This window comes from Megalops cyprinoides, chromosome 23 (genome assembly GCF_013368585.1).
Source record: "Megalops cyprinoides isolate fMegCyp1 chromosome 23, fMegCyp1.pri, whole genome shotgun sequence".
Taxonomy (NCBI): Eukaryota; Metazoa; Chordata; class Actinopteri; order Elopiformes; family Megalopidae; genus Megalops; species Megalops cyprinoides.
The window spans coordinates 18874237-18901014 of record NC_050605.1 but is presented as its reverse complement, the minus strand read 5'-3'; the positions used below and the strand labels follow the sequence as shown (position 1 = coordinate 18901014).

Below are 26778 nucleotides of genomic sequence, written 5' to 3'. Positions count from 1 at the left end.
CATGACCCAGGCCGGGTTGACGGGGTTTCGCCGATTTCCGTCTGCATTGAGCCGACACGCAGCAGCAGGCGCCGTGCTTAGCAGTTTCTACGCTGAGCTGTGGAGCTAAAGCAAAGATTTCTTCCCGATTTCTGTTTAACTAGCAAGCTGAGTGGAACCAGCCGAAGGGGACAATGAGATAAAGTCACCAGGAAGGTATCACGCACTATCTATATTTCCCGCTGACAATGTTTAGCTACGCGAAAGGCCTCTAAACTTTACTTTCTGTACTGTCATACGGGCGAGGGAGAGGTGTGCAGATGCGCGTGAATAAAACGGGTAAGGCTAGTGCAGTCGGGTAGCTAACGTATTAGCTTCGGTTTGATACCAGGGCGAACTTGCCCATTTTTAAGAAGCAAATGTTAGGTGTGGAGCTTCAGCAGTTAGGCGATCATATTATGGTGACCACTAACGGAAAACGAAAATGCCGTTAGCGCACGCGACATCATCCACATTGCAGCAATGCTGGCTCAACTTGTGGCTCGAGGAGTGGCAGCAAGAACACGTCCCATCGTTTACATTAGACAGGCATTGTTCATGGAGCAATTATGAAGGCATTCACAGCACGTAAATGTTTTTAAAGGTCTGCTGAATGACAGGCTGCCGTCATCATTTAGTGGTATGCGTTAAAGTATTGCGATTTATAGAAACAATTCGTTGAGCGAATTAGCGAGCAAGACTGCACTTGTAAGCACGTCCCCGGTTTGTTTTCGTGATTTGGCAGTTATGAAAGGCGTGCGCTTAATAGCTCTGTTTATGTACCAATATGTGTGCCTTATACAGGTGAGCTGAATTAGATTGAATCGATGTAAAGTTTGTTGTTTGCAGCTGATATTTCTGAGTTTTCAGACGGCACCTGCAGAATTAAAACAGACAGGTAAAGGTTCCTAATAATTAATTTTGAAGCTAACTAAGTTAGCTTATTCCCACATGGAACAAGTTGCTAAATGATTGCATCATGTTAGCTAGAGTAATATATCATTTTAAGATATCAGCCGTTTTTCCTTACGACCCGGGGCTTTTTATAGAATTGATGGTTGTCGGTCTATATTTTAAGATCTCTGCTCCTGCGGGTTAAACTGTGAATGAGAAAATCGTAAACAATGAAGAGGTTTCTTGATTATGTCGGTGGTCTCACGCACATAAATTTACATGTATTGACTTAGCAAACGCCTTTATCTTGAGCGAGTTGCAAGGAAGCAACATCCAACATAGATAACAAGGGGTAACCATAGGCAACAAAACAGTGTCGAAAGTAGCCGTTTAGTTTCATTGCTAATCTAGTCACTGATCTACTGGTATTTGGGGGAAAAACATCAGTGCAGTCATGATTATGACGAGTGACCCTCTGCATATCAACGTTATTATGTCAGAGATCTGACAGCATCTACTTAATACAAGTTATCAACACTTAATACAGTGCAGTAGACCAGAAAAAAACAACAAAGCCATGTGGTACACAAGACCTCATAAACATGAGTCAATATTTAGTGGCCCTGCCAATTCATAAATATTCATTTAACCTTCGTTAAAGGGTGATCACCCGAGTTATGTACTTAGTCTTTTTTGTGGGAACCATATTTAATTTTTTCCCCTATCAAATCTATTTTTTTGAAAAGGATGGTAGTGTTGTATTTCAGTTTTTATCTTTTAAAAATTGTAAAACTTTTTTTTTTCCCAGATTTCACTTCCAATATGTGACACTCAGTTATAGTAATAATGTTCAGTACATCTGAATAATATTCTTCACAAATAATAAGCTAGGTCAGGCAATGTTAAAAAGTGTTGTGTCATAAAAATATTTGGTTGTTTCTTCTCACCTCTATCATTTCCTGACATAAACTATATGTGTGGAACTTCGCACTGCAGGGCATTCAGTAACTATATTGTAAATCCCCTCGTTATTACCTGGTGTTTGTTTATCGGTCCACTCACCAGCGTGCTGGCTTCTATGAGGATTATATGTAAACCCTTGGGCTTTATGCATAGTCCTCCACTCTTCGCAACATTGTGGACCTCTGCTGAGGTAAGCGGGCCCATTGTTAACACAGCCTCGCCGATCTCACGGCCGCGCCGCTCTCCGCTCTTTCGCTGTCAGATGCGTGAAGCCCGCATGCGGGGAGAAGGGAGTGAAGCTGCCGTGGAAACGAGGTAACCGCTCGCTCTGTGAGTCTGCCGCCGGCATGGACGAGCACGCCCTGCTGGGCCTCAACCCGAACGCCGATGCCAGCCACCGGCAGCGGGTAAGCGGACACCGACGCCCAGGAGGGGCCCGGCGGGTTTGCATGTTCAGCTGTGTTGCATGTGAACCTGGTGACCTTTGTTGGGTGGGGGGTTAGTAAAAAACGACCTGTTGTCACATGATAAGTGACTTGCCCTGGAAATTGATTTTTGGTATATTGGAAAAAGTCAGCGGGTATTTCAGAGTGCAACCCAAGGAAAGTGTTCAGTTGGAGATAATATATCCAGTAGATTGTAAGACTGTAGATTGTTTATGGCATTTGCAAACTTGTCTTGCTGGACTGCTTTTATACATGTTGAATTTTCATTTCCTTCCAGTGTAATTTCATTTTCCAGAATAAACTTAGACTCAAACAAACACAGGTTTGCAAAAAGCTGTAGCACATTGTACTTATTTCTGGAGTTTCAGTAGGTAATTTTTGTCTTGAGTGACAGTGTTTAGAGGAATGTGTCTGTGCTCCTGTCACAGGTCTGAATGTATGAAGAGACCCTATTAACACAGATGCCGTTCTGTAAAATATGGTTCTGTAGCTGTAATACTGTGGCTATACTGTGCATGGCAGATGTACTGTATGATCATGAGCCTAGATCTATTTGCAGATATATTCCTCTGCTGTATATGCAGAAGTCTTGGAACACCCACATAAACCAAGCACCCTTTTCCTGCTGTTGAATGTGCGCATTCTTATGGGAGAATGTGTGTGGGATATTTCAGCATGTCAGTGCAGATTGTGAGATTCAGCCTCCAGACGCAGAGGTCTGCTCTCTCCCCCCAGGCGCTGGCTTATTTTGAGCAGCTGAAGGAGTCCCAGGATGCGTGGCAGGTATGCGCAGAGGCCCTGGTCAAGGAGCTCTACAGGTAGGAGTCAACAGATGCCCTAAACTACAAGGGGACAAGATGGTTGGGTTGTTTTAAAAGTTGTCTGCAGGTACTAATGCGCTATACTATTACACTGATTACAGTTTTAGTGAGTGCATGCCTCCTGCTGACTTAGAGATTTAACGCTACTGGTTGCAGTTGTAACTAATACCACCTCCAAAAATGTGCAATCATTTCTTCCATCAGCGATGACCATGTGAAATTCTTCTGCTTCCAAGTTCTGGAACATCAAATCAAGTTCAGGTAAGAGAGAAACAGGGGTGAAAAGTGAGGTTAAAACTGTATGAATCAGAAGCTTATGACCTTTATTGGTTGCACTGAAGTTAATCATGTGATGCCATTGTGATGTTGTTTCCATTGATGGTGAACTTCGCAGCAACATTGTCCGTGTTCTTGAATCCTGTGATTAGTGCAGTTGTCACATATATTTTAGAATTAATTCACAAGTGGTGATGTAGAGGATGCTCATCAAGTATTTAGCCAAAGCTAATTGGTTGATATATTTGACTTTTTTTTTTTTTGTATTGGGCAACTGTAGATATAGTATGCACATCGTAAGTTGTTTTTAGCAGGTGAAGAGAATATTTGTGTTAATTAATGTAAGTGTGTTTTTGTTTTCCTTTAGGGAAATTACCCTTTTTAAATGAAAGCATTTTTTGTGTGTTTCCTGAAAGTCTGTGTGTGTGTGTGTGTGTGTGTGTGTGTGTGTGTGTGTGTGTGTGTGAGACACACTGATTATTTCCTTAGTGTTGGTTTGTGTTGCAAACAGAGCAGTTCCTGACTGTCAGCATGTGTTTTTCACAGACATGCAGGTCTCAGTGCAGTTCAGCAGCAGCTGATCAGAGAAACCCTGATGAAATGGCTCCAGTCACAGGTGTGTGTTTGTGAGTCTGATTTTGTGTGTATTTTTGTGTGTTTGCATGCACATGTGTGAACGTCCCCTACAGGAACAGCAGATCTCAATACACTGGCTGTTGATGCTCATTGCCTGATGTGGTAGTCTACAGCAGTGTTTCTCAACCCTCTCCTGGAGTACCCCCTGCCCTGCATGTTTTAGATCTCTCCCTGCTCCAGCACAGCTGATTCAAATGATCAACTCGTTATGAACTCCTGAAGCTGCTTAATAACAAACTGATCATTTGAATCAGCTGTGTTGGAGCAGGGAGAGATCTAAAACATGCAGGGCAGGGGGTCCTCCAGGAGAGGGTTGAGAAACACTGGTCTACAGCATATAGCCCATCCCACTCTGTTGCTGACTAACTCTTGATCTTTCTGATGTTAACATAGTCTGCTGAGGTCATTTATTACAGTAACAATAATAAGTGGTAGGACACAGTGATTGAAGTCAGTGAGTTGAAGTGATATGTGTATCTCTGTGTGGAGGCTAATCGTAATTGTGATGGTGATTACAGCAGCTTCTGCAGTTTGATGTATGCTCCAGACAATGGCAGACCTCTGACCCCCTCTCTCATTACACCCTCAGCTGATGAGTGCCCAGCCAGAGAAGGTCTTCATTCGCAACAAGGCAGCGCAGGTGTTTGCCCTGGCCTTCGTGACAGAGTACCTCACCCAGTGGCCCAAGTTCTTCTTCGACATCCTGTCCCTGATCGGGCTGAACCCGCGTGGCGTCGACCTCTACCTGCGCACCCTCATGGCCATCGACGCAGAGGTGGTGGACCGGGACATCCTGCACTCCTCTGAGGCAAGGCCCGCGTTTCGATCCGGCGCCCACATTCATAAAACTTCCCACAATTCCTCTGTCTGTGGCTTACGTAGCTGCTTGAGCGCACTCGCGTGATTTCTTCTCATGCCAGAGTGAAGCCCAGCCCGTCTGCGGTATTCCTGGTTACTCCTTCGATCTGGTGTGCTAACCTACACTCCCTTGTAAAGCATCTTGTATCTTCTACATGTTCAGTTAGACTGCCTCAGCACAGTGTTCTGACACACTGTTGTTATGTAATCAGCCTTTATTTGCCAGAGAGTGGTGAAGCCCCATGCCTCACAGTGAGTGGTAGCTATAGAATGCTGCCTCTCACTATGGTAGCTATGTAGCTTGTACACGCTCCTGTGTGGTGTGTAAGTCCAGACCACACTTGGGATATGAAGAAGTCCTGGCCACACCTGAGGTCGGGGGCACGCCCACTTCTAGGTGCGTAATCCCTGACCCCACCTTTTTCCCCCCCCCTAGGAGACCCGGAGGAACACCGTGATAAAGGACACCATGCGTGAGCAATGCATCCCAGCTCTGGTGGAGTCCTGGTACCAGATCCTGCAGGCCTACCAGCAGACCCACTCTGAGCTCACCTGCCAGTGTCTGGAGGTGGTGGGCACCTACGTGTCCTGGATCGACCTCAGCCTCATTGCCAACGACAGGTGAGTGGCTGTGCGGGAGACCAGCCAGTGGCAGGGGACTCTGATATATCAGTGTCTCTGTGGAAAATCCTGTATTCCTACTGTTCTGAATGTAAAAAATGACAAAAAAACTGAAGAAAATCAGTGTGGTTGTCACATTGAGAAATGGTCATTATTGATTTGTTTAGTCAATTTATAATTATTGTTTAATATTTTTATCTTTGTTGAGCTTGTAATTGATTTTATGCTTTCAAGAGATGTGTGTATTTAAACACAAACAACTGTGTTTGGTGGGGCATACAAACCCTCTCCATGCATTTTATTGTGCCATAGTACTACGCAAAGTGTTTTAGACACGCATAGAAAAGCAACTAAATTATGTGCAGAAGGTGAATTTTTGTTTCCATTAGGCCCATGGTTGTCTTGCACACAGTAAATACTCGATCATATCCCCTTCCCGCCTTCTTTTTTTCCTTGTATGTGAAAAGAGGACAGAGGAAAGCAAGTTAAAACCTCACAGACTGCTGTACCCATAAACAGGACTTGGTTTCTGTTGTTCACTGTAGTGCTGTGTCATGCCTCGGTCACATGACCCACAGGAAAGCTTCATGACTCAGCAGCAGGAAGTCCTCCGTTTACAGCAGGGATTTGTTCTTAGAAAGTGTTATTTAAATCCGGACAACTCGTATCTTAAAAGTAGACATTTTCCATTGAAATAAACGGTAATACAAAGGATGATTTCCCGTGAGGTACTTTTTGTCTGTAGTTCCAGAAACTGCTGGAAAAAAAGTACCCAAACTTAGTTGCTGTGCAGAGAAAAGTTATTCTGGACCTGAACCTGAATCAGTTGTTTAAGGCAGAAAGTATGTGGAGCTGAGACATTAGGCAGATGTTTCTACCTCCATCTCTAATTGGTGCTCATTGTTGGGTTGCAGGTTTGTGAACCTGCTCCTGAGTCACATGTCAGTGGAGGTCCTGAGAGAGGAGGCCTGCGACTGCCTATTTGAAATCGTCAATAAGGGCATGGACCCCGTTGACAAGACCAAGTTGGTGGAGTCTCTGTGCCAGGTGTTGCAGTCTACGGGCTTCTTCAACATAGAGCAGGTAATGTACGGGTCACCCATGGGAATGCCGCTTTGCATAGAACAGGGAAATGGCCAGGACAGTGGAGACAGTGGGTTTGAAAGTTTGTTTGGGTGTAACTGTTGCAAAACCACTTAAAGATTTACCATCCAAATTCAAATCATAAACATTTTTATGAGGGCATTTTCCAAACTGCCATTCATGTAGAATATTGGTCGGAAGGCCTCAAAGCAGTTAAAGGATAGGAGTAAAGTTGTCGTAGAGTAGGCCAGTAGAAATGAATTCAAATGAACCTGCACTTCTTATCCATATTCTTCCTCCTGTTCAAATCCTGTCCCTACCCAGTGCAGGGCGTTGAAAGGTCACTTTGTTTGCTGTGTTTCCCTCCATTCATTGGCCCGTTTCAGGAGGAGGACGTGGACTTCCTGGCCAAGTTCTCCAAGCTGGTGAACGGCATGGGCCAGGCTCTGGTGGTGAGCTGGACCAAGCTGGTGAAGGTGGGCAACCTGGAGGGTGCCCAGGACACGCTGCGGGCGGTGGAGGCCAAAGTGCCCCTCACTCTGCAGCTGCTGGCCCACGAGGACGATGACATTTCCGCCAACGTCGTGGGCTTCTGCTACGACTACCTGCACGTCCTCAAACAGGTGAGCCCCACCAGCCCAACCTGGCAGCATTCCAACAGCGGCCACTAATACATGCATGCATTTCCCTCCACGTTACGTTACATTACGTTACATTGTTTTCATTTAGCAGATGTTCTTATCCAGAGCAACTTGCATAGGTTACGGTTTTTACATGTTAGCCGTTTACACAGCTAGATATTTACGGAGGTAATTCAGGGTTAAGTACCATGTCCAAGGGTACAGCAACAGTGCCCTAGTGGGGAATCAAACCAGCAACCTTACGGTTACGGGCCCTGCTCCCTACCACTATGCTACACTGCCACTTTTACATGAGAACATGGGGCCGCAATTGCATGCTTTGCACCTCAGCACCAAGCTTTTCCACATCCACCTTCCTTTGACAGCAAAGAGGGTCCTGCCAGAGTCCTTTCACCGGACTGCGTGAATACCTGGTGGTGTTTGTGGTGCTTTCTCCGCTTTCACAGTTTGGAATTTGCCAAGTCAGCAAATAACCGGCGCTTTCAGTGAATCTAAGCTGAAATGCGTGTATATTTCTGCTAGTGATGTTGGCAAGCAGTGTAGGGCGGCAGTGTAGCATAGTGGTTAAGGAGCAGGACTCGTAACCAAAAGGTTGCTGGTTCAATCCCCGCTGGGACACTGCTGCTGTACCCTTGGGCAAGGTACTTAACCAAAAATTGCCTCAGTAAATATCCAGCTGTATAAATGGATAACATTGTAAAGAACTGTAACCTATGTAAGTCGCTTTGGATAAAAGCGTCTGCTAAATGAATAAATGTAAATGTAAATGAGATACCACGAATATTTAAATTGAATTTATTTATTTGCTTCTCTCTCTCTTTCTCTCTCTCCAGCTTCCACTTCTTACAGACCAGCAGAAAGCCAATGTTGAGGTACAGTTTGAGAATTTAATAATGAGATACTTTACATTGTTTTTGTTTACACTGGTTCAAATGACATAGTAATGTGTGCAGTAAATGAAGGCACCCGTCTCTCAACAGGCAATCATGCTGGCTGTCATGAAAAAGCTAACATATGATGACGAATACAACTTTGAAAATGAGGTAATGTGTCATGCTTCTAGAAATTCATTCATATGCTCTCAAAAGTCTGTAATGTTAAGGGTGACAGATTTAAATGGGCTGGCGTTCCTTTTTGTAGTTGACCCTAAATAAATGGTTGTTAGATATACACTCAACTGGCTGTAATGCCTAGTAAAGTGTGTCTGTCTCAATCCTATTACTATTTCAGTAGTTCTCATTTTCTGTCTCTCCTCTCTCCACCCCCCCCCCTTTCTTTCTCCCTCCTTTCTCTCTCTCTCTCTCTCTCTCTCTCTCTCTCTCTCTCTCTCTCTCTCTCTCTCTCTCACCGTCAGGGAGAGGATGAGGCCATGTTTGTGGAGTACAGGAAGCAGCTAAAGCTGTTATTGGACCGTCTGGCTCAGGTGTCTCCAGAGCTGCTCCTGGAGACTGTCCGCCGGGTTTTCACCAGCACCATGCAGTAAGCCCCTATTCAGTACCTTACTAGGGTCCTATATACCTTACCAACTAAGGGGCCATGTTTAGTCCCTTACTTATGAGTAGGGTCTCTATTCAGTCCCTTACTGATGAAAAGGGCCCCTATTCAGTCCTTTAGTGATGGGGAAAGGCTGTTGCTCAGTCCATTAGTGATGGAGAAGGGCCCTTTTTGATCCCTTACTGATGGAGAAGGTACCCCTATTCACTCCCTTACTGATGAGTAGGCCTCTTTTTGGTTCCCCTACCGATGGATAGGACCCTGTTCCTTACCACACTGCTGCAGCAGGACCCCTTTGTCTTATCCAGAGGTGGACACCCCGGCTTCAGAAAGTAAAAGTCCTGCTATGTATTTGTTCCACCCATGCGCTACACCAGCTGAATTTAAGTAGCACAACTCTTCAGCCAGGCAGAGGAGCTAATTAGTGAAATCACCTTGTTTAGTGAATGGCTAGAACAAATACATGGCAGGACTTTTACTTTCTGAAACCGGGGTGTTCACCTCTGATCAGTCAGCTACTTCTTGCTTGTAGTACTCAAGTGCCAATCAAATGCGGAAGGGCTCCAGGGTGAAGAATAGGACACAGATAATCCCAGAAACCTCTGAACTGAAGGAGAACCTCTGAACCCAGAAATTCTCTGAACCGAAGGAGAAGAGGACAGAGGTGAAAATGGTGGCTCTAGATGTTGTAATCATTAAGCCAGTGCAGCGCTTTTAAAATCCCGCTCTAAACAGTGACAGAAGCAGTCAAATCTGCCCACTGGCTACAAATTCTTTCTGTGTTCAGCTTCTCCGCATTTCTAGCTCTTACTCCCAAGTTAATCCGCTGGGTTGGAGAGTTTTTAATTGTTATTTCTCTGACATTCACATTTTTTTTTCTCTGTGTGCTTGTTTGTGTGTGTGTGTGTGTGTGTGTGTCTCCTCTCAGAAGCTGGCAGACGGCCTCTTTCATGGAGGTGGAGGTGGCGATCCGCTTGGTGTACATGCTGGGGGAAGCGCTGCCGGCCTCCCAGGGAGCGCACTTCTCCGGGGACGTGGCCAAGGCCAGTGCCCTGCAGGACATGATGAGGACGGTGGGTGTGGGGCCCTGACCCCTGACTGTCACTGAAGCCGTCTTTGGAAAGACCACATGACTGCCTCTATGGCTCCGTGTTTGTAATGGCTGTTTAGAAGAATTACTGACAGTTCTGTGCTCCTTGTAATCAAGTACCCTTGGCCATCAGCATGTGTTTTAAAACTGATCTCAGAGTGGATCTCTGAAGAAAGCCATATTGGTGTTCAGCTGCCTAATAAAGAAATGATTTGGGTAGTGAGGATAGTCCCATGAAATAACGGTGCTGTTAGTGTTTCAACAATGTTAATGTCTTAAAAAAAACATTTTAATATGTTGCTAGGGAAAAATTCATTTGTTGTGCCAGTTTAACAATATGTATCAAACACTATTAATACTCAAAGGAAGCAGGCTTTGTGAAATGTATTTATTGCATGGAGAGAAAGATCTGCCTGTGACATGCTGGATTTGCTCCTCTCCCAAGCTGGTGACCTGTGGGGTCAGCGGGTACCACCACATCTCGGTGACGCTGGAGTTCTTCGAGACGGTGGTGCGCTACGACAAGTTCTTCATTGTGGAACCCCAGCACATTCCCAGCGTCCTGGTGAGTGTCACGGCCCGCAGCCGCTGCGCCGCTGAGGCCGCCAGGGTCACGTGACCCTGCCCATGGTTCCTGTCAGCACTGACGGGCTGTTTTCTTGGCCTTGGGAAGAGTGGACTGTTCTCACAACGGTTGGAAGTCGCTGTCAAAGGGCAGCCAGTGTGCTTTTCTGAGAAAGGAAAAAAGAACAGGAAATGCATGTGGATGTGGATGTGCTGAGGATAAACACATTGGCCTGGCGCACTTAAGTTTCATTTTCACACGTCTTTTGCTTTCTGCAGCACAAAATATAATTAGACCGAATATAAATTAAATGTAATTAACCATATTTGTATTTAATCGTGACATTTCCAGAGAAAAATCCTAGGCAACTTTAAGGTCTCAAAGTGTTGTATTGCAGGAGCAGATGCACAGTTCAGTGTTGTTGTCTCTGCGCTGGTGTAGCTGAGAGCAGCGCCGAGCTGACAGGAGCAGCTGAGGGTGTAGGCAGGCGAGGTCATTTCATTACATTACAATACATTTCATTACATTATTGGCATTTAGCAGATGCTCTCATCCAGAGCGACTTACAACGTTATCCATTTATGCAGCTGGATATTTTACTGAGGCAATTGTGGGTTAAGTATCTTCCCCAAGGGCACAGCAGCAGTGCCCCAGTGGGGAATCGAACCAGCAACCGTTCGGTCACAAGTCCTGCTCCTTAACCACTATGCTCTGGTCATTTCCTCCACAGATGGCGTTTCTGGACCACCGGGGCCTCAGGCACGGCAGTCCTAAGGTGCGCAGCAGGGTGGCCTACCTCTTCTCCAGATTTGTCAAAACTCTGCAGTAAGTCACCAGCACGGGGCTGTCACGGCCTACATTACATTACATTCATTGCATTACATTATTGTCATTTCTCAGTCCCTCTTATCCAGGGGGACTTACACAGGTTACAGTTTTTACATGTCCATTAGCACAGCTGGATATTTACTGAGGCAATTCTGGGTTAAATACTTTGCCGAATGTATGGCAGCAGTGCCCCAGGAGGAGATCGATCCGGCAACCTTTCGGTTACGAGTCCTGCTCCTTACCATTATACCATGCCATTGTCACGAATTGCCTTTAGGTCGACTGGCAACTACGTCGGCCGTTAGAGTTTAGCCGTGCGATGAGCGCAGGCGTTCGGATCTCACTCGTGGAGGTGCCGAGCTCTTTCACTTCTGTTAAAACTCTACAGTTCACCGCTTACACTGCAGGTTCGAGGTCCTTTTTGTCGAAGATCCCCTTCCTTTACTAGCACAGCACACTGCAACTTTTGTTGTTGTTGAGACGGACAGAATCGCGTGACACACTCCCTTTCTGTCTGCAGTAAACACATGAATGCCTTTATTGAAGACATCCTGAACAGGATACAGGACCTCCTGGAACTCTCGCCCCCTGTGCCTGTGAGTCAGCTGTTTATTCGGTCATAGTTATTGGGTATTTTTTGCTTGGTTTATAGTTGTTTCACTGTTTAAAGAAAATGTCCCACAGTGACTCCAGACTGATGTTAATTAGTGCTGTAGGGTTTCCCAACCCGGGTCCCAAGGGAGCGTGTTCGTGATGAATTTTCATTCCTGCTCGGCTTTATGTTAATTAGAATTAATGGAGCTGTTAATTTAATATTGATTTGGATTTGATATCATGTGACACATACTGGCAGTGTCTCCTGTACGTCTGGCGTTATGAAAATCTGTGAAATCCTCCTGAACCGGTTTTGTCGGCACCAGTGGTTTCATAGTGCATTTAAGTGCATTCATTGCTCAGCCTAATTGAGGAAATGTTCGGTACAGGGAATGAAAAAGATACTTTTGTTTTATTTGCAAACTACTTATCCTTTTCCATTCAACTTAGAAAAAGTTCCAGTGAGTTATTTGGTAAATAGTTCAAGCAAAGTAAAGCATTGATAATGTTTCTGAGAGCAACCCTAGGTGCTCTTTAAGTGTATTGTAGAGTAATGCAAAAGTCACAGATTTTTTTTTTTTTTTTTTTTTTTTTTAGATTTACAGGAGATGCATGTTGTGATTGATTACTTGTTGGCCAGTGGTTGGTCATTGGCTGAACAGTTAGTTCTGAGCATTTATATACCTTTTTAAAAAGAGTGTATTGCGGACCCTTCCTGCCCCCAGGAGAACGGTTACCCGGCGCTGCTGACCAGCGATGACCAGCTGTTTGTGTTCGAGACGGCGGGCGTGCTGATCGTCAACAGCGAGTTCCCAGCAGAGAGGAAGCAGGCGCTGATGCGCAACCTGCTGTCGCCGCTGATGGAGCGCTTCCAGCTGCTGCTGGGGAAGCTGCTGCAGGAGCAGGACGAGGAGCGGCAGGCCGCGCTGGCCGACTGCCTCAGCCACGCCGTGGGCTTTGCCAGGTAAGCACTGTGTCTCAGCCACGCCGTGGGCTTCGCCAGGTAAGCACTGTGTCTCAGCCACGCCGTTGGCTTTTCCAGGTAAGCACTGTGTCTCAGCCACGCCGTTGGCTTTTCCAGGTAAGCACTGTGTCTCAGCCACGCCGTGGGCTTCGGCAGGTAAGCACTGTGTCTCAGCCACGCCGTTGGCTTTTCCAGGTAAGCACTGTGTCTCAGCCACGCCGTTGGCTTTTCCAGGTAAGCACTGTGTCTCAGCCACGCCGTGGGCTTCGGCAGGTAAGCACTGTGTCTCAGCCACGCCGTGGGCTTCGGCAGGTAAGCACTGTGTCTCAGCCACGCCGTGGGCTTCGGCAGGTAAGCACTGTGTCTCAGCCATGCCGTTGGCTTTTCCAGGTAAGCACTGTGTCTCAGCCATGCCGTTGGCTTCGCCAGGTAAGCACTGTGTCTCAGCCACGCCGTGGGCTTCGGCAGGTAAGCACTGTGTCTCAGCCACGCCGTGGGCTTCGGCAGGTAAGCACTGTGCCTCAGCCACGCCGTGGGCTTTTCCAGGTAAGCACTGTGTCTCAGCCACGTCGTGGGCTTCGGCAGGTAAGCACTGTGTCTCAGCCACGTCGTGGGCTTCGCCAGGTAAGCACTGTGTCTCAGCCACGCCGTGGGCTTTTCCAGGTAAGCACTGTGTCTCAGCCACGCCGTTGGCTTTTCCAGGTAAGCACTGTGTCTCAGCCATGCCGTTGGCTTTTCCAGGTAAGCACTGTGTCTCAGCCACGCCGTGGGCTTCGGCAGGTAAGCACTGTGTCTCAGCCACGTCATCGGTGTCTCCAGGCAAGAGCTCTCACTGCCTCAACCATTCTATGGGGTTAGCCAGGTAAGCCTGAAAGCAAGGGCCACTGTGTGAAGATTAGCATGGCCACAGTGCTGTTCTAAACTGATCAGCCAGTCAGGTGTTCACGGAGACCCTGCTGTCTCCTCTGCTCTGTCTCACAGCCGCACCAGCAAGGCCTTCAGCAACAAGCAGACCGTGAAGCAGTGTGGCTGCTCAGAGGTGTACCGCGACTGCCTGGAGACCTTCGTGCCGGCGCTGAGCTGCCCCATCCAGAAGGGGGCGCTGCGGAGCGGCGTGCGCACCTTCCTGCACCGCATGATCATCTGCCTGGAGGAAGAGGTGCTGCCCTTCATCCCTGCCGCCTCTGAGCACATGCTGAAGGACTGCGAGGCCAAGGACCTGCAGGAGTTCATCCCGCTCATCAACCAGATCACTGCCAAGTTCAAGGTAGGGACCCATAATCACCTAACTTTAAAGGTAGGGTCCCAGTTGAGATCACAGCCAAGTAAAATGCCCTTTAGGGTCCCTGAATTAAGACACTGCCAAGTTCACGATAGGGTCCTCAAAAATTGTATCAATGTCAAGATCAAGGAGACAGGTTAACTAGATCACCCCCGATTTGATGGAAGGATCCCCAACGTGTCAACAACTGTATTCTCTATTCTCGCTCACTACCTAGTTTAATGTTTTTCTATCAAGAAACTAGTATGTGTCAGCTAGCGCAGCTTTTCAGAGAAGTGCTGCTTTGGTGTGGGAACTGACACCGCACCCCCTTGGTGTCCGCCCTTGCAGGCCCAGGTGTCTCCGTTCCTGCAGCAGGTGTTCATGCCTCTGGTCCAGGCCATCTTTGAGGTGCTGTCGCGGCCGGCCGAGGAGAACGACCAGACGGCCGCCCTGGAGAAACAGATGCTGCGCAGGAGCTACTTTGCCTTCATCCAGGCCATGGCCAGCAGCGGCATGAACGAGGTCATGGCCAATCAGGGTGAGCGGACACCCGCTGCTGCTTCTGCCGATGTTTTCTGCCCCTGACCACCCCTTTCCATGGCACGCTGGCTCACCAAAGGGGTGCGTTCAGCAATAGAATGATCCCGCCAAAGTGCTCCACGGGGAGTGTCACAGAAGATCCTTTCTACCTACAGCAATAAAACTTTAACCCCCCCCCCCCCCCTTTTTTTTTTTGTTGTGGGGAGATTTCCATAGAATTTTTCGCAGCTTTCGCAACATAAGTGCAGTTAGTGGTGAAACCCCTCACGTGCAATAACCATATGCATGCGATAAGTTCACTGAATGCTGTTTTGCAATATGCTATTTATTGGTGCAGTTGCATTTTTTGTCCTATTATCTGTTGTCCTGTTGTCCTATGTTGTGTGCTTCTGTTTTCCCACATGCAGGGCTGTTGGCAAAGCGGTTTCCTTTTTGGATGAATAAAGTGCTATCCTATCCTATCCTATCCTATCCTATCTTATCCTACCATTACAGCTGTTTCCTGATTATTTGTAATAATCACATTAATTAAAGCCAGAACATGCAGTAGGTGAGGGCAGAGTGTGTGCAGGCCGTGGAGCAGGCGCACTGTAAGAACACTGTTTTTGCGTCTCCACAGGGGTGGAGAATATCGAGCGTGTGCTGTTCACCATCATACAGGGAGCGGTGGACATCCCCGACCCGGTCGCTCAGAAGACCTGCTTCATCATCCTCTCCAAGCTGGTGGAGCTCTGGGGTGAGTCGCTGTTCACTGGAATCCAGAACCACTACATTAATCTCAGATTAACACGTAAAAATAATATGCAGGTCTGAAATGTCACACTTTAAGGCCAACATATGAGACCAGCACTGGCAAATGGGGTAACAAGGTTTCATATTTTTTAAAAGCATAAAATGAAAAGCGTAATGTTTTTCATTCAAGCATTCAGTTAGTTGAAAATGAGAAGTTTATTAGTAGTTTATTTATGTTTACATTACATTTACATTTATTAATTTGGCAGACGCTTTTATCCAGAGCGACTTACAAGTGAGGTAGAGTACAGATAAATAGCCAGATACCAGTGTGAGATTTTAGCTACACGTTTTAACAGTGTTTCATGTTTTTTTGCTTTAGGGGGTAAAGATGGTTTGGTTGGATTCCCTGACTTCATCTACAAACACATTGTGCCAGCATGCTTTCTGGCTCCTTTGAAGCCAACCTTTGACTTATCGGATGCCCAGACTGTCTTGGTAAGGAGGCCGTCAATTGAATAATTGCCCTGACAGAGCAGCAGATGTTTCCGTTCTGCGAGTGAAACCTTTGTTGCATCTGTTTTTTCAGACCTTATCTGAGGTTGCTCTCACATTGAAGATGATTCATGTCAAGAGGGTAAGCTTAATCATGAGATTGTTTGCTGACAGACCAGTTTTTTGGTCTGGTGTGAACTTTTTAATTCACACATATTTAGTGAGGTAACAGTACTAAAGTGTTTCAAAGAAAGTAGACAGGTCAATGTAATTGTAATGGTGGATGACACTAAACACTTTCTTATAATTTTCCTCATAACTGAAAAGGATTAAGAGGAAATGTGTCTTGAGGTCTCAAAAATACTTTGGTATTTACTGTAAGTTTGGAATGTCTGCAGGGGCAAGAGTTCATTCAATATCTGCAACAGGATTACTTGCCCTCTGTGCAAGTCACTCCTGATATCATACAGGTAAGTAAATTCATTCAATTACTAGAATTTGAGACACCAAGAATCTTGCTGTTTCAGTACATTTTGAGACCAAACTTCAAATGTTTTTCTCCTAGGAGCTGTGTCAAGTGCTTCAACAACCAGATTCAAAGGTTCTTAAAAATTACATAAAGGTATGTAAACAGTTGACAAATGAATTACTAATGAAGAGTACTTATTAATAAAGAGCTTACAATTGACCCTTTATCATCACAACACACATGTGGTGTCTAAAGATTCTGCCCTTGCGCTCATTTTTTGACAGGCATTCTTTCAGCAAGCCAAACTGTAAAACTGGAAGTTCGTGGAACGAGGAGAAAAGGACACCGGGATGAGATGAGCGGTTGTCAGTGCCATTTAAAGAAAGGCTTAGCATAGGAGCTGCTTTTGCACTTAAAAATTTGTGTAAGAAAGCCTGCCCTGACCTTGTGGGAGAACCATGCTCACGGGAACGAATGGGGCCACTCCTCAAGGCCCTGTATGCCCTGCAAATGTGTCCAATCAGAGGGAGGAGACCCACGTGGGCCTGAAACCCTGGGCACTCACATTGGGGCAGGACTTCTGTGATTGGTCACCCATTTGGTGAGACAGAATATGAACTGTGGATTATGGAGGAAGGGAGAGGAAACTAAGTAAAAGTGTTTTTTTTTTTTTTTTTTTTGTTTGTTTTATTGTTTTTGTCCGAAGCTGTTACCTAATGCGGGGGATTACGAGGTATTTGTGAGATACTGCTTTATTTGTTTGGAGAAAAAAGATTCCTCTTGAATGATTAAAGCTTTCATTTTTATTTTTGGTAGGAACGGTGGATATTTTCAGATGAAATAATGGTAGATCTAAAGATGGCTTTCAAAAATTACATCACAGATTTGTCTTATAAGGGAAGAAGCCAGTTTTGGGGCATTCTTTTTATTTAACAGTTATATTGATTTAATATTGTGAAGTGAACAGTTTTGTTAAATTTCACATGGACACCAGGGGAATCTGCCTACAGCTGTGGAAAAGCTGCGCCTCCATTTGTAACTGCCCCCTGGATCATATGCATGGCCTTAACACCAAAATACAAGTGGCATTTCTGTCCCCTCACAAATGGTCATTAGTAATTGAGTCAATTTTTGAAATCTGTTTTTGCCTAAATAAACCCATCTGATTTGTTTATGGCATGATATGTACTGTATACATATCTGCAGTGTTGAGGTAATGGATTACCGTCTTACAGTAGTTCGCTTCGTGTAGGGTACAAATTTGTGTGCTGCAAAAAAGTACTTTTTTTGAATTGAGAATTTTTCTCAGGTGATCTCGATTAAGACACATTGTCCTGACATAAGAAATTTTTGTTTTAAATTTGTTCAATTTAAAAATTCTCTTATGAATATAAGAAGTTCTTAGAGTAAGGAAAACCATATTGGGAAGAATGCAAACTGTGTGTGTGTGTGTGTTTTTTTTTAAGAAACCATGAGGAAATGAATCCTATACATCCTAACATGAACATACATTTGAACTTGAGGAAATACTTTGCCCAGTATAAAAAGCCTAACTGCAAGATGGGTCTTTCTTGACTCAAACATTCCAGTTTGTTGCAATTGCCATAGCATGTATTGATAATCCTGAAGTGGTAATTGCTTTTTGAAGGATCCCTGTACTTCTACACTGTTCAGACACTTTACCCCTCAGTCTGCCAAGCCCTTATGCGATTGCAGTCGGGCACGTAACAGGTGACGGTGTTTGTGCAAAACTGGAAAAAAAATAAAATGTAAAGCACCTGTAAAGCCTGTTGTAACTCGGCACTGTCCACCTAGAGTCCTCCAGGACTAATGAAGATCTCAGATTTTAATGGTGTTATAACTGCAGTAGTTAATGAATTTTCACAATTTTATTATTTGTCCCTTTAATATGTGTCCAAATCCGGTCTTCATGAAAATATTGTTTTATGTCGTATTTTAGATTGGAAGGCTGCTGAATGAAAAAGTACTATGATTAAACTGAGGAGCGCTTATGTACGTTGTGCAGGCAAACCAATGCTCGAGTATCAGAATATGTTATTTGTCCACAGTCACAATGTTGTATTAAAGAAAGGCCACTTTTTATTGCAGAGGAATAAACTTAATCAGGACTACAATTTTAGATGTTCACCCAGAAGGTTTAAAAGTCTGCCATGCATTGTGGACTCTCTGTCCGGAAAAAAAAAAAAAAAAACAAGGATCAGTTTAATGTTTTTGAACGCAAGAGTTGAGATTAGGCTAAGGGTCTTTGTCGATTGATCCTGGATTCTTGTAGGGGGGAGAAATTACCTATAGTCATGGAGATCTGCTTGTGTACCATATATGTTCAAACCCAGCTGCCTAAGAATTTAGGTTAATATTTTACTTGATTTTAATCAACAGTAATAATACAGCTGGTACGTTGCGATACATGTTACATACCAGTCAACCAATGAGGAATGTTTGTGCTAAATATAGTTCTCCCCATTTTGAAGGTATAAGGACACATTTGCGTAGGATACAGGCCTAGTAAGGCCTGATAGGGTAAAGTGAGCAAATAAGCTAATAAACTAAAAGCAACATTTCCATAAAAATGCTCCCTGACAAGCAAGATTGATGTTTGCCATTACTGGTTTGTTAGCTAGTGACTGATTAATTAGCTAGCAGTGATTTCAGTGTAGTTGTGTCTGCTGTATAAATGTTGGCTGCCACTAGGGCAAGGACAGGCCATAGGCTGAGCTGACTTGCTTTGCATACATTGCATACATCGTTTTGCATACATTTTCAGGATTGATCCCCTTTAGTTTTTTCTAAAATCTGACTGTTGGCTTTGGAGTGCTGACTTGCTTAGTTGAATTCATTTTAATCGTCTTTGGTAAGACTTCTTCAAATTGCTCAGTTGGCATCCAGATATTGGCCTTTTTTTCCACAAAATAATTTACACACTAATGGTGCTTTGGTTAATAGGTTAGGATAAGATGCACATTATTCAAATTTGAACTGCTTTTTCATGCATACTTGACATGAGTATTGTATTATAAGTAGAGTGAGCCCAACTGATGCTAGTATATGAGTGAAGTAGGGTTTTGGAAGCCACAACAAAGTAATCTCCATTTTCATAAAATATATCACCAATTTCATTATAACATGTTTTGACTATACATTTATTAGAGTTCTCTTACTCCAAGATCATAATTGTTCAATTTATTTTCATAACTGTAAACAGAAATTTCAGACCACAATGCTGAAACCTTGAGAAAACCAAAAAAAAAGGATCTCATCGGCAAACTGAAACACTGCATCACGCTCAGAAAACAGCACTTCATTTTGGTGCATTTTGTCCAAGCAAATTTTAACATGCCAAAGGCTTTTTTTTTTAAATAATGCTAATTTTGACTGAATATTACATGTCAGTTGTTAAGTGTTCTGGCAGACTCTTCTGCAGTCTCTTGGTGAGGTCAGGAGTCTCTTTCTTTCTCTTTCTCGATCTGCACATGGACTTCCCAGAGTCAGGCCCCCAGGCTGTCCTTAGCTGTGCCTGAGGGTCTTAGCCCTTGATCACTGCAATGGGCCTCAGCTTGATGGCTTTCTTACTGATCCCGGCATCGTGGCATGTGTTGACAACGTCTGTCACATTTTTGTATGACTCGGGTGCCTGCAGGACGAACAATGCAAACATACAATGAACTAATTTCTTTCCCCCCGAACAAAACCTGGTTTTGACTAAAAGAATGACTAAAAGAAATGAACTGAGCTTCAAGTCATTAATACAAATCTTTACAACTCTAAAATCTTTACAGAAAATGATGGGCAATATTTCATTCAAATGGAACTCACCCCAGCTATGCTAAAATTTATATATTTCCCTATCAGATTCCTCCTACCAACCTCTTCCATGACAAGTTTTGGGGAGGCAACTCTGATGGCGATACCCATGTCCGCCAGCTTGTCCAGCACATCCTGGAAGTCCAGGTTCCTGCGGGATTTGGCACGAGACAGAGCACGGCCCTGCAAAGGGGAGCAAACAAGAGCCTGTCAGAAAGGTGGCCTCCGTAGGACTAAAGAAGCTGGGGCTTGTGGGAGATGGAGTTCTGCCTTACCGCTCCATGGCAGGTTGTGCCGAAAGTCTCGGTCATGCCCTGCTCCGTTCCCGTCAGGACATAGCTACAGGTGCCCATCGTGCCCCCGATCAGGACAGGCTGCCCGGTCAGCTGGCATGGGAATGAGGAGATTTTTTTTTAAACACAAACCTTTGAGGAGAGCCACTGTGGACCAGGCCCAAATGATCAAAAGAGCTGTGTAACCATACCAATGAGGCAAGCCTTTTCACTAATGAAACAGTCTACCTACAAAAGAATCTGACTACACAATGTGACTGAAAAAATAATGTCTTTAATGTGTGGTGTGAACAGAACGATATAAACAAGCAGGTTTTGGGGTGCAGAGCAAGAAATGCTCTACAAAATTCTGCAGTGTATTTCACTGGCAAAAATGTTTTAAATATTTTTAAAATAATTTTTTGAAAGAAATTCATATATAGGCATCAACTTCACTATCTATATTTGTCTAAGAAACATATTTCAGGCATTTAAGCATACATCTTTAGATCAAACCTGAATGCATGTTTCCCATTATGTTAATCAGGTATATCCAAACTTTTCACTGGTACTGTATATACATGGGTTGCCCAAGCTTGGACAGAGGAGTTGGGTCCATGGTTTACCTGGTAGTCGACGGCGATGAGCGGGTGGTGCGGGGGGAATGCGCGGGTGGAGCCCTTGCGGTGCACCAGCAGGGTCTTCTGCTTACCGTCCACCATGTGCTCCTCCACCTTGGCGATGTTGTGGGACACGTCGTAGATCACGTGCATGTCCAGGTCATCTGGAGTGGTGGTGAACACTTTGGAGAATGCCTGTGGGGAGAGATCAGCAAAACACGAGCAGGTCACAACACAGGTGAAGTTGAGACCATCGGTCAAGCAAAGGACGCCAGGTTAATAATAAGATTCAAACTGCTGGCTTTAAAGCTTGCCTGGGTTTGAAGTTGATCATAAATGGCTGACCAGTAATGTCTTACAATTAATGATGAATACATATATTGAAAGAATTAAGATTTTATTTCTGACAGGCTAAAACCCAAATCCCAAATATTTCCTTCTGTGACAGGCAAACAGTTGAGATTAGTACCGACACTGCTGCAAGAAGCATTGGCAAAAATATTCACAGATATTCACATTATTTGGTTACACCTTGTGAATGGTTCCATGAAACAATTTAATTTTGCATACGAAAAAGATGAAATGTACTGAGAATCAAAATAAAATGCTGCACTGGGGACAATGTGGGTAATGCACTGGCTTACTGGCTGAGTGCTTCTGAAGTGCATCATACTGAGGCTCCACCCACCTGCCTGGTCAGGAAGGTCATGGAGGAGCGGTTGACCCAGGCATAGTTGCCAGCGGCTGCCATGCCCTTCAGGTAATCCTGCCCCTCCTGGGAACTGATGCGAGCGCAGGCCAGCTGCCGGTCATTCACCGTGATCTTGTCCCTCTTCATAGCCTTCTCCATGGCAACCAAAGCGTCTACATGACAACGACATTAAGACTCAAAGATTACAGATGTCTCCCTCCAACTACCGGAAGGGAGGTCAACCGCTGCCCTAGAATGCCATAGTGTCTTCTGTTGTTCAACACAAACAGAATGCCTGACTCATGCCTGTAGTGCATTTAGTGACCGTGACCATTTTCCCAAGCTCTCCTTTAATGGTGGAGCACATACAGGAAGCTTAGAGTGAGGTCCTATTCACCTCAGGTCCTGCAAAATGCAGAGCTGTTGGTGATTAAACCATCTACCCAACACCTGCTGCACCACGAGAGGGTGAGAGAACAGTACTGCAACAAAAAGGAGGAAAAACTGTAGCAGGCCGAGTATTTACTAAAGATGAACGGCCTGAAGATCTTAGAATCTGTGGGTGGTTATTAAGAACCACCATCCTTTACTCAGGAATGACTGCTACAGTATCAGGTTTTCAGGACTATCTAGAAAAGCTAAATGTGACTAAGAATTTTCGAGAAAGACTGGAGGGAGTGCCTACCTGTGGCCACCTGGTGCCCCAGGCCTCGGCTCCCACTGTGGATCATCACACACACCTGCCCCTTGTGGTCGATGCCCATCTTCTTGGCAGCGTAGTCGTTGTAGATCTCATCCACCACCTGGATCTCAGCATAGTGGTTCCCAGCACCTAGTGTACCCAGCTGGAGGCGGGGTAGACAATGATTCTAGATGTGAAACATGCCAGGTTACTGAAATCTTCTAAAATCACATGGTCTTGTGATGACCCCATTTCTCCAATTTTTTGCTTAAAATTTGGACAATAACTTGCGCTACAGTTTTTCTTAGTGTACACCTTTGAAGCTTCATATAACCCTTGTACTGTGCAGTGTATAACTTAGGTTGCTGTTCTACAGTTTGTCGATAATGTTTGTAATTTTTGAACTTATTTTTATTTAAAAACTAATAGTTTAACATTAAGTTATGATATATTAATGAAATATTAATAAAAATATCTGTATATACCTCATGTCAAACAAATGGAATATGGAATAATGACAGGTTAAATAAGATAAACCTGGAAGATTTCATGCAAAGCATGATGGGACATGTCAAAGTTCAGGAATCCCGTGGACTGGAAATCAGCATGACTGTAACTGGTCACACTGGCAGTTGGTGTGACTGTAACACTGGGAGCACTGATTGATCATTAGTAAAATGTGAGGCTAAGCAGGGCGCCAAGTACCTGGGGCAGGCCTCTCTTCTTGGCCTTAGAGGAGACCTTGTTAGGGTCGGCCTGCAGCATCCTGCCATACTCCTCACAGTGCTCCTTGTCCTCCGCCCAGGCATAGCCCTCCCTCAGAGACCAGTCTACGCCCATTTCCAAAGCCTCCTCCAGGTCCCTATTACACCGCAACACATTATCACAAAACTCCAAAAGCCTAATGTAAAGGGTACATCATTTAAATGGGTCACACTGTACACTACCTGACCTTGACACCAGTGCATTTAGTGTTCCTACAAAGGTGCTATGGAATACCTATATCGTAATTACTCTGTACATACACCTTGTGGTTGTGACACAAGTGTAATTAAACAAGCCACAACAAGATTTCACAATGCTAAGTACTAAGTAATTGAGTGCATTTAAACAGTACATGTACTGGATGTACAGTGTAAATACATATGCAAACACAAAGGCCACTTAATTTACAGTTGGACCATTAATTGAATTGGTCTTCAGTCAATAACACTACTCTCAGTATGGAATTTAACCACGTACTTACACTATAACTCGTAACTACTTAACTACATCTTATAAGACAGAAATTAATGAGGAACACTGACTAGCTTCTTATGCAATTGTACAGGTTATCTGAAAAAGGATACCCCAACCCAAAAACAGGTCTAGCCATTTATGCTTTCATACTGCTGTGCATGCACACATTAGTTTTGAAAGTACTTAAAGTACTTCACTTAGTACTCACTTGATGATAAGCTTGACCAACTACGTCTCACTGTATTTTGAACATGTAGGACTTGTAAAGCAGTTAAGTACACCAACACAAGTTCACATGTCCCCTACTAACCACCAGCCTCAGGCTGCTTGTGGGCGGAGTCTTACTTACTTAGCGCCCATAGGGATGACCCCTTTGGAGCCCACCCCTACGGGGATGTGGTCAAACAGAGCCTGGGCCAGCTGCTCCTTCACCGGCTGTACATCTCCCTCATCCAGGTTGGTCCGCAGCAGCCGAACACCACAGTTTATGTCAAAACCCACACCCCCTGAGAAACAGAGAGGTCAAGCTGTGAGTGCACCACGGCCTCCCCTACCTCCCATCACAAGACAGCAACTACACAACATGCCGCACAACACCAGTCAAAATCAGAACCGTGTCATACAACCTGCAAGGCCCCTCATATTATTCAAAGGTAAAACATAACATCACAGGAAAGTGGTCAGTTTGATGCATTAAGCACTTACACTGCGGACCAGACTTGTAAAGGCCACCGATTTAGTATGATTTCCTGCTATATCCAACTCTATTTCCCTTAGGTTATTTTTCAAATGCATTGCCGTTTCCCAAATAACTTTAAGTGAACTGAGTTGCAACAGGATACACTTTAAATGTAGTAAGTGCAATGCAAAAATTAATAGTAGTTTAGATAACAGCCCCTGCTGCCCTTTAACATGTTAACTTGGGGGTAACTGGAGAAGGGGATTCCAGAAAACAATTACGTGAAACTGAGCGGACTGCTTTTTATCTTAACCCTCTGTTGGGACATGGGACAGGCACTAGCAAACCAGGACATCTGGTCATCTTACCCCTGACCCATCAGTGGGTCCCAACCCAGAGTTTGGGAACCACTGCTCTAGCCACGGGGACGCTTCCTCCTTGCAAACCATCTACTCAGATGGCTACAGGCGATGCTGAGAATTCACACGCAAGGGCACTTGCTAACCCAATCAGAACAGAGGCAATACTGCTTTGTTCACTTCAGATCAATTCTAGCCCTAGTCTCAGATCCTGAATCAGTATCCTGTCATGGAGCAACCAGCACACCGAACATTCACCTGGAGAGACAACTGCAGTTGGGTCATTCATGTCAAAAGCAGCCATGTTTCCGATGGCAAAACCATATCCCGAGTGGACATCAGGAAGACCAATTGATTTCTGTGGGAAAGATCAAATTAATTAAACAGGTATTTCATATGATCTATAAAATAATTTTGACAGTTGTTTTGCAAATTGACACTCATCTCCAAAATCGTGTTTTTTATGTCATACCGCACTTACATGAACTATTCCAGGGAGAGCAGCAACATTTCCTATTTGCTTCATGGCAGGTAGAAATCCACCAATGCCTGAAAAATTAATAAACTGTTCATAAAGAAAACCCACTACCTAACATTACTTAAACATATAATACTTTGCTGTCATAAATCATCTCGATCAGCTGTCATGGGACGTTGTCTTTAATATCTTCAACGCCTGCCAGCAAAAAACCTAATAACGAATGGTTATTTTACCTCCACCTCGACAGGCATTTCGAAGCTCCTCGAACATTAATTTCTCCAGCGGGTCGTTCACGTAGAAGACCCCTTCAACCTGTACAATATGATAGTATCAACGTACAGGCGGTTAGCTCGTAATAGGCCACCTACAGCGGCTGTCTGCAAAGCAAACATTTAACGTATAAGGCACACTAGCTAGCCTCTTCTCCGCACAGACTTGTGAATGCAAGTTAGCCAGCTTTAAAATAAAGCAGAATGGTACACAAGTTAGGTGGCCATCGTCAATCAACTAAACTGAAGTCTAGAATGTGTCTTTGATCATAACCAGCACATGTCATAAATAGTTAGCAAGGTTACTAGTTCGCTATGAACGTGCACGCTACATGTTGTATCTGGCTAACGGCTTTAGCAAACCTCATCTAGAGAGTTAGATTGGCTAGTATGAACTGTCCACGTCTACGCACGTTCATTCCCATTGAAAAGCTGTGCAAGCTTTCGAGCAATTGAGTTTGATCACCTGCATATTTGGAACAAAGCCTTTCCGGATTCGCCAGCAATTTTTATGGATTTTATCCAAAAACTGTAACTCGTCATTGTAACTTCGACTCATATTGCTTCCTTTTAGCTGTAGCAAACAAAAAACGAAATATTCCACCACTGATGCCGGTCCAATCTATCTCATGATATTCAGCTTTGGATAGAAGCTAACTACGGCGTTCCAGAAGGTTTACACCGAGCCACGAAAAGCAAAACGCGCTTAATGAAACGTCCATCTGACAGACGCCTGGCTTTAACAAGATTTAAATAATTTGATTGCCCATTTTAGATTTTTTGCCCTCATCTTCCTGATGCTAGCTTTGATTGCAATGTGAGTGTGAGTACTGTGCCGGTAATAAATAAATGAATGGCTTTACCAATCATTTTTCTTCGGTTGAAATTCCCATAATCATTTTTGGTAAAACAATAATAGTATTTTAAAATAAGTTATTTAAATGATGCTCAAAGGCAAGTACTCTTGCTGAGCTGCTCGATCTCAGCATCAATTTGCTCTTTTTGTGCTGGCACTCACATTATGGAATACCTGTCTTGCAGGTTTTGTATGAATGGCTGTTTTAATATTATTATATTATCAGTTATTTAATCCTATCATATTAGTTAGCTACTTTTTAAAGGAAAGCACTTCAAGCATCCCTGCTTCTCCTTCTCTTGTTGTGGTTTGTGCAGCTAATGCAATGGCTGAACATACTGCTTCATTAATAATAATAATAATAATAATAATAATAATAATCTGATCCATTATAAATTACCTGCTGCTCTTGGCTCATCCTCAGGTGTGTTAGTTGTTATAGCCGTGAGGACCTTGTCGTAGCTCCACCTGTATCTCCCATCAGTCAGTGATTTCCTGCAGGATGATAAGGCGTGT

General features: G+C 44.4%; 2 protein-coding genes across 3 annotated transcripts; one reads left to right on the top strand and one right to left on the bottom strand.

Annotated features, from left to right (window-relative positions):
- Positions 1 to 49: 49 nt before the first annotated feature.
- LOC118770222 (exportin-T-like) lies at positions 50 to 17444 on the top strand. Of its 2 annotated transcripts, none has more exons than XM_036517765.1 (25): positions 50 to 195; positions 2138 to 2282; positions 3057 to 3139; positions 3347 to 3403; positions 3965 to 4034; positions 4644 to 4862; positions 5349 to 5533; positions 6448 to 6616; positions 7003 to 7239; positions 8091 to 8129; positions 8238 to 8300; positions 8612 to 8736; positions 9683 to 9824; positions 10287 to 10406; positions 11137 to 11231; positions 11755 to 11830; positions 12554 to 12792; positions 13774 to 14059; positions 14405 to 14594; positions 15216 to 15332; positions 15711 to 15826; positions 15918 to 15965; positions 16222 to 16293; positions 16389 to 16445; positions 16577 to 17444. In XM_036517765.1, exons 2-25 carry the CDS (start codon positions 2223 to 2225, stop codon positions 16601 to 16603), a joined length of 2892 nt encoding a protein of 963 aa, XP_036373658.1. In that variant the 5' UTR covers positions 50 to 195; positions 2138 to 2222; the 3' UTR covers positions 16604 to 17444. The 2 variants fall into 2 exon arrangements, with proteins under 2 accessions (XP_036373658.1, XP_036373657.1); XM_036517764.1 differs by having other exon boundaries at positions 9680 to 9824.
- Positions 17445 to 19718: 2274 nt separating this feature from the next.
- On the bottom strand, positions 19719 to 25965 carry LOC118770621 (RNA-splicing ligase RtcB homolog). The gene is made up of 12 exons (XM_036518387.1): positions 25873 to 25965; positions 25371 to 25449; positions 25138 to 25205; positions 24915 to 25014; positions 23968 to 24124; positions 23085 to 23241; positions 22383 to 22542; positions 21695 to 21870; positions 21013 to 21201; positions 20390 to 20500; positions 20178 to 20297; positions 19719 to 19944 (listed from the first exon to the last, which is right to left on the bottom strand). Exons 1-12 carry the CDS (start codon positions 25963 to 25965, stop codon positions 19837 to 19839), a joined length of 1518 nt encoding a protein of 505 aa, XP_036374280.1. The 3' UTR covers positions 19719 to 19836.
- Positions 25966 to 26778: the final 813 nt, after the last annotated feature.

Coding starts and splice junctions, on each gene's coding strand:
- LOC118770222 (XM_036517764.1), top strand. CDS start 2,223: ATGGACGAGCACGCCCTGCTGGGCCTCAACCCGAACGCCGATGCCAGC. Junction 9,825..10,286: donor TGCAGGACATGATGAGGACG/GTGGGTGTGGGG, acceptor TCCTCTCCCAAG/CTGGTGACCTGTGGGGTCAG. Junction 16,446..16,576: donor TTCTTAAAAATTACATAAAG/GTATGTAAACAG, acceptor ATTTTTTGACAG/GCATTCTTTCAGCAAGCCAA.
- LOC118770621 (XM_036518387.1), bottom strand. CDS start 25,965: ATGAGTCGAAGTTACAATGACGAGTTACAGTTTTTGGATAAAATCCAT. Junction 25,206..25,370: donor AAATGCCTGTCGAGGTGGAG/GTAAAATAACCA, acceptor TTAATTTTTCAG/GCATTGGTGGATTTCTACCT. Junction 21,202..21,694: donor TGACCTTCCTGACCAGGCAG/GTGGGTGGAGCC, acceptor CTCTCCCCACAG/GCATTCTCCAAAGTGTTCAC.